This window comes from Oryctolagus cuniculus, chromosome 10 (assembly GCF_964237555.1).
Source record: "Oryctolagus cuniculus chromosome 10, mOryCun1.1, whole genome shotgun sequence".
Lineage (NCBI taxonomy): Eukaryota > Metazoa > Chordata > Mammalia > Lagomorpha > Leporidae > Oryctolagus > Oryctolagus cuniculus.
Window position 1 is genome coordinate 105,941,535 of NC_091441.1, and position 12,219 is coordinate 105,953,753.

The window sequence follows — 12,219 nt, forward strand, 5'->3', positions numbered from 1 at the left end:
TAGTTGACATTGCTACTAACAGTGGATTAGGGTACATATTCCCCCACATCCCTGTCAGTATTTATTGTATTTTGATTTTTGGATGACAGCCTTTCTAACTGGGGTTGAAGTGAAACCTAATTGTGATTTTGTTTGCATTTCCTTGATGGCTAGTGATCCTGAGCATCTTTTCATGTATCTGTTGGCTATTTGAATTTCACCCTTTGAAAAATGTCTGTTCGTGTCTTTTGTTTTGCCGTTGAGTTTGTTGATTTCTTTAAAGATCTTGGATATTAATACTTTATCAGAGGGCCGGCACTGTGGCACAGTGGGTTAAAGCCTGCAGAGCCAACATCCCATATGGGCGCTGGTTTCAGTCCTGGCTACTCCACTTCTGATCCAACTCCCTGTTAGTGTACCTTGGAAAGCAGCAGAGGGTGGCCCTAGTCTTTGGACCCCTGCACCCATGTGGGAGACATGGATAAAGTTCCTGGCTTTGGATTGCCTCAGCTCCTGTTGAGGCCGTTTGGAGAGTGAAACAGTGGGTGGAAGACCTCTTTGTCTCTTTCTCTACCTTTCTCTGTAACTCTTTGAAATAAATAAAGTAAAAAAAAACAACATGGATATATTTTTAAAAATCCTTATCACTTCCATAGTTCGCATACATTTTCTCCCATTCTGTTGGTTGCCCCTTTACTTTGTTGAGTGTTTACCCTGCAGGACAGAAGTTTCTTAGCTTTGTATGCTTCCATTCATCTAGTTTTGGTCATCATTGCCTGTGCTTCTGAGGTCTTTTCCAGGAAGTCTTTGCCTATGCCAGTGTCTTGCAGAGTTTGCTTAATATTTTCCTGTAGTAATTTGATGGCATCAGAGCATAGATTTAGATCTTTCATCTATTTTAAGTAAATATTTATATAAGGTATAAGAGAAGAATCTGGTTTCGAACCTCTGTATGTGTAGACCCAATTTTACCAGCACCGTTGTTGTAGCTGCATGGGTTAGTTTCTGGGGTTTCTATTCTGTTCCATCGGTCTACATGTCTATTTCTGTGCCATTACCAGGCCGTTTTGATTATAACTGCCCTGTAGTATGTCTCTAACTCTGGTATTGCAATGCCTCAGGCTTTGTTGCTTGTTTGGGATCTCTTACTATATTGGATAGTAATGGGGAGAGTGGAAAGCCTCGAATGGTTCTGGATCTTGGTGAAAATGCTTCCAAATTTTCCTTGTTTAATGTTTTTATCATGCAAGGATATTGTAGTTTAGCAAATGCTTTCTCTGCATCTATTGAGATAATCATATGGTTTTTATTCTTCGGATTGTTAATGTGATGGATCATACTTGCTGATTTGCCTATGTTGAGCCATCCCTGCATAGTAATCTAGAAATTATTTAAAGCGTTCAGGAGGATGTGTGCAGCTTCTGTGCAAATACTATGCAATGCTATATAATGCTGAAATTGTGTGTCCTTGGATTTTAGTATCCACGGAACAGGGGTAAGGGCGTCCTGGAACCAACTCCCTGCAGATACCAAGGGGTGACTTCACTCGCTATATGGTTTTAACCTCATTTGGATGCATTACTGTATTTTTCTTAGAGAATAAAGCCGACATTTTGCAAATCACTTGGAAAGCAGTACATAAAGATGGAAAGTGAATTTGCCGTGTCTTGCTTTCCACATCATTTTTTTTTAAACTAACTTTTCTGTTCCCCCTCTATTTTAGGCAATTGCTCTCTTAACTGAATTAATTCGGGAGAACTTCAGGAACAGCAAATTAAAACAGTGCCTCTTGCCAACCCTTGGAGAGCTGATCTATCTCGTAGCCACCCAGGTGAGACTGTCTGATTACCTCTGGTGCTGGCTGACATGTTCTGACATATCCTGGCTGACAACCATTAATGTCCTATGAAAGTTCTCCGACGCTGGCCCTCAGAGCATGCCTAAGGAACGTAGGAGGAATTTCTCCTCTGGGGGAGAGCGTTCTCAGGCCATGTTTCACAGCTGAGAGGCTGCACGTCCGCAGGGCACTCCTTAGGTTGCTGCCATCTTTGACTCCTTCAGGCAAGAGAAGACCATCGGTTCTCCCTGTGCAGTTTAAATAGAATGTGACTTTGTACAAATGAAGCTTTGAATGTGACTATGGGAATTTGTGGTGACAGGATTTGACTACTTATTTCTAAAGCTATAATATGGAAGTGCTGTTGAACAAGGGAAGTCTTAATATTGCCATAATTTTTAAAAAATAATGAATACTTTTAGAATACTTGGGTACCTGCAACCACAGGGCAGACCTGGAAGAAACTCATGGCTCCTGGCTTCAGCTTGGCCCAAATCCAAGGGCAATATAAATACTATATTGAATAATAAATATTGAATATCAATACTTAGAATATTGAATGTTTTTAGAATATTGGTAGATTTGGGGTTGGGCATTTGTGATACTGTGGTGGTTTCATATAGATACTCATAAGTTACAAGTTTAAAAGGAAATTCTGTTCTTGAATTCTCAAATTTTGGCCCTGTAACTTACTCAAAATGTTAAGTAACCAGAATATCTTTCGTGTTTGTATTAAATCAGCTTTCTGGTGCATCATCACTTCACGGTCACTATCATAGTTATTACAAAAACATCAGTATTTTAAGATATTTAGTTCCATAATTAGCATTTTTTTTTTTTTTTAGATTTTTACTTATTTATTTGAAGGAGTTACACAGAGGAGAGGCAGAGAGACAGAGAGAGAGGTCTTCCATCTGCTGGTTCACTCCCCAGATGGCCACAACCGCTGGAGCTGCACCAATCTGAAGCCAGGAGCTTCTTCTGGGTCTCCCATGTTGGTGCAGGGGCCCAAGGAGTTGGGCCATCTTCCACTGCTCTCCCAGGCCATAGCAGAGAGCTGGATCAGAAGTGGAGCAGCCGGGTCTTAAACCGGTACCCATATGGGATGCCGGCGCTTCAGGCCAGGGCATTAACGTGCTGTGCCACAGCGCCCCCCCCCATCATTAGTATTGATAGCTGATATAGTAAATCTCCATTTTTCTTCCTTTTTATGAGTGTCATGGCTATTCCTTTTTTGTAAAAGTTCTTTTTTGGAACAGTTTGTCCAATTAGCCAAAAATGGGTGTAGGGTCCCAAGCTGTTAGGTCATCTGCTGCTGCTTTTCCCAGGCCATTAGCAGGGAGCTGGATCGGAAGTGGAACGGCCGGAACTCAAACTGGCTCCCATATAGGATGCTGGCCTTGCAGATGGCAGCTTTACATGCTATGCCACAATGCTGGCCCTGGTAACCTGTGTCTTGAAGAGACAACACATTCACTCATGTAGAAAATGAGGAAGAAAGGAATATGAGGGTGGGAAAGTCCTTTTTTCTGACTTCTGTACCCTATCTGCCTAATTCTTCAATAATAATGTTCTTGCATTTAGAGTTCTCTTTGATTAAATGGACAAATTTAATGTATATTATTATTTTGTGTTGGGTAAAAACTCATTTTTTAATCTTAGTACTTAGATACCATTAAGAATAGCATATATAGATAAATCACTGGAGGGGGTTCCTATTTTTTAATTTCTAAATTATTTTTATTCTATTTGAAAGGCAGAGAGAGATCTATTGGTTCACTCCATGAGTGCCCAAAATATCCATGACTAGGTCAGGTGACGCCAGCAGCTTGGAGATGTATTTCTTTTTCTTTTTTAAAAGATTTTTTTTTTTATTAATTTGAAATTCAGAGAGTTAGAGCCAGAGCCAGAGAGAGAGAGAGAGAGAGGTCTTCCATTCTGCTGGTTCATTCCCCAAATGACTGCCACGAGCTGATCCAAAGCCAGGAGCTTCTTCTGGGTCTCCCAGATGGGTGCAGGGGCCCAGGGACTTGGGCCGTCTTCTACTGCTTTCTCAGGCCATAGCAGAGAGCTGGATCAGAGGAGGAGCAGCTGGGACTCAAATTGGCACCCATATGGGCTGCCGGTGCTGCAGGGCTGGGGCTTTAACCCACGGTGTCACAACACAGGCCCCGAGATGTATTTCTTAGTAGGTCCTTGGAGCTCCCTCTGTCTTGATGCTTTGTTGTAGTGGAGCATTCCCTTGTGTGATAACCCGTTGGGTGCCAATTCTGGGAAAGGCACTTTTCCTTACAGTTCCTTAAGGGTGGGAATAGAGAGGTGATTTCTGCTTTACCATTGCCTTGAGTGCTGAAGACCTTGACGTCACAGCTCAAGTTTACCAACTTTTTCAGACTTGAAGTAAAATCAAACATTTCTACTCAGTTTATCCCGCTTCCCATGGTCTATTTTTTTTTTACCTAATTATTTTTTTTATCAGATTTTTGATTTGTATTAGGGAAATCATCATAAAACCAGATGCTCTTATTAGAATAGTCAGACACCAGCCTGCCTTCTTCTCAGAATGGGCATCTACATTCATTCTTTAAAAGTTTTTTGAGGCCGGCGCTGCAGCTCACTAGGCTAATCCTCCACCTGTGGCACCGGCACCCTGGGTTCTAGTCCCGGTTGGGGCGCCGGATTCTGTCCAGGTTGCTCCTCTTCCAGGCCAGCTCTCTGCTGTGGCCCGGGAAGGCAGTGGAGGATGGCCCAGGTACTTGGGCCCTGCACCCCATGGGAGACCAGGAGAAGCACCTGGCTCCTGGCTTCGATCGGCGCAGCGCGCCGGCCATAGTAGCCATTTGGGGGGTGAACCAATGGAAGGAAGACCTTTCTCTCTGTCTCTCTCTCTCCAACTCTGCCTGTCCAAAAAAAAAAAATTAAAAAAAAAAGTTTTTTGATTCTATTCTTTGACTTAGCCCTCCCCCTAGCTTAATTGAGGTATAATTGGTATGTGATGATATACTCATATACACATGTTTAAAGAATCCAGTTTGATAAATTTGCTGTTAGTGTATATACTTGGGAAGCCTGTGACACCGAATGCCGTATTGTAGCTTTGGTTTGAGTGCCAGCTGCTTGCTTTCCATACAGCTCCCTGCAAGTTCTCCTTCATTCCACACTGCACCATCAGTTTGAGTCCTGGCTCCTCTGCCTCCCATCCAGCTTCCTGCTAATGCCCCTGGGAAAGCAATGGAAGGTGACTCAATTATTTGAGCCCCTGTCACCCACATGGGAGACTTGGATGGAGTTCCTGGCTCCTGGCTTCAGCCTGGTACAGGCCCAACTGCCGCAGTCATTTGGGGAGTGAACTAGCAAATGGACGGTATCTCTTCTCTGCCTCTCGCTCTTTATCTCTCTCTCATGCTGCCTCTATAGTAAATAAAATAAATTTTTAAAAAAAGATTATGGGCCGGTGCCGTGGCTCACTAGGATAATCCTCTACCTGCGGCGCCAGCATCCTGGGTTCTAGTCCCGGTTGGGGTGCCGGATTCTGTCCCGGTTGCTCCTCTTCCAGTCTAGCTTTCTGCTGTGGCCCGGGAGGGCAGTGGAGAATGGCCCAAGTGCTTGGGCCCTGCACCCGCATGGGAGACCAGGAGGAAGCACCTGGCTCTTGGCTTCAGATCGGTGCAGGGTGCCGGCTGAGGTGGCCATTTGGGGGGTGAACCAGTGGAAGGAAGACTTTTCTCTCTGTCTCACTGTCTAACTCCGCCTGTCAAAAAAAAAAAAAGGTTATGAACTTAGCTATCACCTCCCAAAGTTTCCTCAGCACCCTTTTTTTTTTTTCCTAAAAATTTATTTTATTTATTTGAAAGAGTTAGAGAGAGAGGTAGAAAGAGAAAGAGAGAGGTCTTCTACCCGCTGGTTCACTCCCCAGATGGCTGCAATGGCCAGAGCTGCCCCAATCCGAAGCCAGGAGACAGGAGCTTCCTCCGGGTCTCCCACGTGGGTGCAGGAGCCCAAGGACTTGGGCCATCTTCTACTGCTGTCTCAGGCCATAGTAGAGAGCTGGATCAGAAGAGGAGCAACCAGGAGTAGAACTGGTGCCCATATGGGATGCCGGCGCTTCAGGCCAGGGCTTTAACCCGCTGCACCACAGTGCCAGCCCCTTTCAGAACCCTTTGTTAATGCCTCCTTCCTGCCTCTTTTTACAACCACTAAGGTACTTTCTTTGTCAACTAGACTACTTTGGATTTTCTGGAATTTTATTAAATAGAATCATGTTCCTGTTTTATGAAAGTAGATGTGCAGTCATTCTCATTGGTAGTCACTTTAATTGGATACAAGCTAGATTATTTCTAATAAAGGCGTGATTTTTGTGGCTATCATATGTGACTACATCCTAGGAAACCAGGAAAGGAAGTGGTGCTCCTGGCTCTACACAAGTCAGTTTTCACGAGATGAGGGCTGTTGTGCATTTGTTCTGTTTGGGTTACAGTCAGCCGTGCGGTCTCAGGACAGGTTTTATGTGAAGTGATAGGACACACTGTCTGTAACCCACAAATGGGAATTCTGCCAGTGACGCCCTCCTGACACCTGCAGGCAACAGGTTTAGGGACAGAAGGCCAGGCTGTGGTCCTGCAGGGGATGCTGGGAGACGGCTCATTCTCAGGTTGAATTGTTCTTTGACTTTGTCAAGGAAACCTATCTCCTGGAGTCTCGGTCTTCTCATGGTGTCTTCCCCCACCCCCATCCCATAATCTTTCTTCCAATCTGTTGTAAGAATGCTCGGATGGTCTCCTTGGTTCAAGATTGTGTCCATTAAAATCTGTCTTCTGGAGACCAGCCAGAGTGAGCCTATGAAAACAGCTGGGAGATTGACAGCGGCCCTCTAGGAGGCCTCTCCTGGGTCTGAGCTGCCTCATTGTCATGGCCAAAGCCCCTCCAGCTGCCTTCTTGGCCTAGTGTGTTACTCGATCCCACACTACCCTCCAGCCTGCTCCTCCCAGTTGCCTAACATCTCCGCAGTTCTTCCATCCCACCTCGCCATATTCCCACCTCAGCAACCTCGCTCCTCCTCAGTGTTGCTCCCAGGGGTTTGGGTTTTCTCTCTGTTCAGATGGATGCCTTGAAGAGCTGTTTGTTGGCCATGAGCACCGTGAGATGAGGCCACCCTGGCTAGAGTCTTCCTCCAACCCTGCACCCTGCTGTGTTATGTTATGTTATAGTTCTCATCACTGTATTATTTAAAGTTGATTGATCTGCCATATATAGAGAGCAAGCTTATATCCACTGGTTCACTATCCAAATGCCTGTGCCATCTTGGAAGAGGCAAGAGCCAAGATGAAGGCAGGAGTCTAGAACTCCATTCAGGCCTCCCATGTAGGTGGCAGGGATCCAAGGACTTGAGCCATCACCTGCTGCCTCATACAGTGAGCCCACCCCTTGCTCTGAGGATCAAGATGTGACACCTGACTCAGCCAAGGGGCGCTTCTTGTTCACATCCCTGCTAGTCTCTCTCCCTGCTCACTTCCCTGGATTCTACTGACCTTGGCACAGTCTGTTCATGGGGACACGTGCTATGTACCACAGGTTCTTCTAAGCAATGGTCACATCATCATGAAAAACAGATAACTGTTCTGCTTCTTGGGGAACAGAGAATTAAAAAAAAAGTCCTGGTGGGCATTTGAGACAGTGGTTAGGATGCCACTTGAGACACCCCCAATCCTATATCAGACTGCCTAGTCCAAGTCTCAGCTTTGCGTCCGATTCCAGCTTCCTGCTAATGTGCACCGTGACAAGTTTTTAAACTGAACCCTTACAAGGAAGTCTATCGGCATGTATGCAGAACTATACAGCTTTACAGTTACAAACTTCCTCTTAATCACACTCTTACTTCTTATTGAGATCCATCCTCAGTTGGTTTATACACATACAATTAACTCTAAGTTAAGCAAAGAGTTCAATAAATAGTATGAAGAAAAAAGAAGATGGAAAAAGAAAACAAAACTTTTCCTTGACAGTGAAGACAAGGGCAGCTCAAGTCATCCCTTCTCCAAGTGTCAATGTCACTTACACAGATTTTGTTTTAGGTGCTCTATTAGTTCTCAGAGATCAGGACAAACATATGGGATTTGTCTTTTTGAGACTGGCCTATTTCACTAAGTATGATGTTTTCCAGATTCCTCCATTTTGTTGCAAATGACCAAATTCGCTTTTTTCTGCTGTGTAGTATTCCATAGTGTACATGTCCCATAATTTCTTTTTTTTTTAACTTTTATTTAATGAATATAAATTTCCAAAGTACGACTTATGGATTACAATGGCTTCCCCCCAATACTGTCCCTCCCACCCACAACCCTCCCCTTTCCCACTCCCTCTCCCCTTCCATTCACATCAAGATTCATTTTCGATTATCTTAATATACAGAAGATCAGCTTAGTATACATTAAGTAAGGATTTCAACAGTTTGCTCCCACACAGAAACATAAAGTGAGGAATAATAGATGATTTTTTTTTAAATGATGATGAAATCAGATCAGACCTATTGTCATGTTTAATCCCAGTGAGAGTCAAGTTGGGAATTGATAATTTCTTTTTTTTTTTTTTTTTTTTTTTACAGAAGATCAGTTTAGTATGCATTAAGTAAAGATTTCAACAGTTTGCACCCCCATAGAAACACAAAGTGAAATATATTGTTTGAGTACTCGTTATAGCATTAAATCTCAATGCACAGCACATTAAGGACAGAGATCCTACATGAGGAGTAAGTGCACAGTGACTCCTGTTGTTGACTTTACCAATTGACACTCCTGTTTATGGCATCAGTAATCTCCTTATGCTCCAGTCATGAGTTTCCAAGGCTATGGAAGCCCTCTGAGTTCTCCGACTCTTATCTTGTTTAGACAAGGTCATAGTCAAAGTGGAGGTTCTCTCCTCCCTTCAGAGAAAGGTACCTCCTTCTTTGAAGACCTGTTCTTTTCACTGGGATCTCACTCACAGAGATCTTTTGCCAGAGTGTCTTGGCTTTCCATGCCTGAAATACTCTCATGGGCTTTTCAGCCAGATCCGAACGCCTTTAGGGCTGATTCTGAGGCCAGAGTGCTGTTTAGGACATCTGCCATTCTATGGGTCTGCTGTGTATCTCGCTTCCCATGTTGGATCACTCTCCCCTTTATTTATTCTATCGGTTAGTGTTAGCAGGTACTAGACTTGTTTATGTGCTCCCTTTGACTCTTAGTCCTTTCATTATGATCAATTGTGAACTGAAATTGATCACTTGGACTAGTGAGATGGCATTGGTACATGCCACCTTGATGGGATTGAATTGGAATCCCCTGGTATGTTTCTAACTCTACCATTTGGGGCAAGTCAGCTTGAGCATGTCCCAAATTATACATCTCTTCCCTCTCTTATTCCCACTCTTATGTTTAACAGGGATCACATTTCAGTTAATTTTCAACACTTAAGAATAACTGTGTATTAATTACAGAATTAAACCAGTCATATTAAGTAGAACAGACAAAAAAACTACTAAGAGGGATAATGTATTAAGTTGTTGATTAACAGTCAGGGCTATGCTGATCAAGTCACCGTTTCCCATAGTGTCCATTTCACTTCAGGAGGTTTCCTTTTTGGTGTTCAGTCAGTTGTCACCGATCAGGGAGAACATATGGTATTTGTCCCTTTGGGATTGGCTTATTTCACTCAGCATGATGTGTTCCAGATTCCTCCATTTTGTTGCAAGTGACTGGATTTCGTTGTTTCTTACTGCGGTATAGTATTCTGAAGAGTACATATCCCATAATTTCTTTATCCAGTCTACCATTGATGGGCATTTAGGTTGGTTCCAGGTCTTAGCTATTGTGAATTGAGCTGCAATAAACATTAGGGTGCAGACCGCTTTTTTGTTTGCCAATTTAAATTCCTTTGGGTAAATTCCAAGGAGTGGGATGGCTGGGTCGAACGGTAGGGTTATCTTCAGGTTTCTGAGGAATCTCCAGACTGACTTCCATAGTGGCTTGACCAGTTTGCATTCCCACCAACAGTGGGTTAGTGTCCCTTTTTCCCCACATCCTCGCCAGCATCTGTTGTTGGTAGATTTCTGCATGTGAGCCATTCTAACCGGGGTGAGGTGAAACCTCATTGTGGTTTTGATTTGCATTTCCCTGATTGCTAGTGACCTTGAACATTTTTTCATGTACCTGTTGGCCATTTGGATTTCCTCTTTTGAAAAATGTCTATTGAGGTCCTTGGCCCATCTCTTAATTGGGTTGTTGGATTTGTTTTTGTGGAGTTTCTTGATCTCTTTGTAGATTCTGGTTATTAACCCTTTATCTGTTGCATAGTTTGCAAATATTTTTTCCCATTCTGTCGGTTGTCTCTTCACTCTCCTGACTGTTTCTTTTGCAGTACAGAAACTTCTCAATTTGATGCAATCCCAATAGTTAATTTTGGCTTTGACTGCCTGTGCCTCCCGGGTCTTTTCCAGAAATTCTTTGCCTGTGCCAATATCTTGAAGGGTTTCTCCAGTGTTCTCTAGTAACTTGATGGTGTCAGGTCGTAGATTTAGGTCTTTAATCCATGTTGAGTGGATTTTGTGTAAGGTGTAAGGTAGGGGTCTTGCTTCATGATTCTGCACGTGGAAATCCAATTTTCCCAGCACCATTTATTGAATAGACTGTCCTTGCTCCAGGTATTAGTTTTAGATCCTTGATCAAATATAAGTTGGCTGTAGATGTTTGGGTTGATTTCTGGTGTTTCAATTCTGTTCCATTGGTCTATCCATCTGTTTCTGTACCAGTACCATGCTGTTTTGATTACAACTGCCCTGTAGTATGTCCTGAAATCTGGTATTGTGATGCCTCCGGCTTTGTTTTTGTTGTACAAGATTGCTTTAGCTATTCGAGGTCTCTTGTGCCTCCATATAAATTTCAGCACCATTTTTTCCAGATCTGAGAAGAAGGTCTTCGGTATCTTGATTGGTATTGCATTGAATCTATAAATTGCTTTTGGGAGAATGGACATTTTGATGTTATTGATTCTTCCAATCCATGAGCATGGAAGATTTTTCCATTTCTTGGTATCCTCTTCTATTTCTTTCTTTAAGGTTTTGTAATTTTCATCGTAGAGATCTTTAACGTCCTTGGTTAAGTTTATTCCAAGGTATTTGATTGTTTTTGTAGCTATTGTGAATGGGATTGATCTTAGAAGTTCTTCCTCAGCCATGGCATTGTCTGTGTATACAAAGGCTGTTGATTTTTGTGCATTGATTTTATAACCTGCTACTTTGCCAAACTCTTCTATGAGTTCCAATAGTCTCTTAGTAGAGTTCTTTGGGTCCCCTAAATAAAGAATCATGTCATCTGCAAAGAGGGATAGTTTGAGTTCTTCCTTCCCAATTTGTATCCCTTTAATTTCTTTTTCTTGCCTAATAGCTCTGGCTAGACCCTCAGAAATATATTGAATAGCAGTGGTGAGAGTGGATCTCCCTGTCTGGTACCAGATCTCAGTGGAAATGCTTCCAACTTTTCCCCATTCAATAGGATGTTGGCTGTGGGTTTTTCATAGATTGCTTTGATTGTATTGAGGAATGTTCCTTCCAAACCCAGTTTGCTTAGAGTTTTCATCATGAACGGGTGTTGTATTTTATCAAATGCTTTCTCGGCGTCTATTGAGATAATCATATGGTTTTTCTTCTGCAGTCTGTTAATGTGGTGTATCACATTGATTGTCTTGCACACATTAAACCATCCCTGCATACCAGGGATAAATCCCACTTGGTCTGGGTGGATGATCTTTCTGATGTGTTGTTGCATTCTATTGGCGAGAATTTTATTGAGGATTTTTGCATCAGTTCATCAGGGATATTGGTCTGTAATTCTCTTTCAGTGCTCCATCTTTTTCCGGCTTAGGAATTAAGGTGATGCTGGCTTCATAGAAAGAATTTGGGAGGATTCCCTCTTCTTCGATTGTTCTGAATAGTTTGAGAAGAATTGGAGTTAGTTCTTCTTTAAATGTCTGGTAGAATTCAGCAGTGAATCCATCTGGTCCTGGGCTTTTCTTTGTTGGGAGGGCCTTTATTACTGTTTCAATTTCTGTCTCAGTTATGGGTCTGTTTAGGTTTTCTATGTCTTCCTGGTTCAATTTAGGTAGGTTGCATGTGTCCAGGAATGTATCCATTTCTGATAGGTTTCCCTGTTTGCTGGCATACAAGTCCTTGTAGTAATTTCTGATGATTCTTTTTATTTCTGTGGTGTCTGTTGTTACATTTCCTTTTTCATCTCTGATTTTATTGATTTGGGTCTTTTCTCTTCTTTTTTTAGTTAGTTGGGCCAATGGGGTGTCAATTTTGTTTATTTTTTCAAAAAACCAGCTCCTCGTTTGGCTGATTTTTTGTAATGTTTTTCTTGATTCAATCCTGT

General features: G+C 42.7%; 1 protein-coding gene across 13 annotated transcripts in view; it reads left to right on the plus strand.

Annotated features, from left to right (window-relative positions):
- ULK4 (unc-51 like kinase 4) overlaps positions 1-12,219 on the plus strand; it is a 617,184-nt gene that overhangs the window by 84,516 nt on the left and 520,449 nt on the right. For all 13 annotated transcript variants that reach the window (XR_007921958.2, XM_051852640.2, XM_051852641.2 and 10 more), the window contains one exon: positions 1,703-1,810. Coding sequence is in view for 12 of the 13 variants with exons in the window: in XM_051852640.2 (XP_051708600.2) it covers positions 1,703-1,810 (108 nt within the window). In the remaining variant the exon portion in view is untranslated. The remainder of the gene's footprint in view (positions 1-1,702; positions 1,811-12,219) is intronic.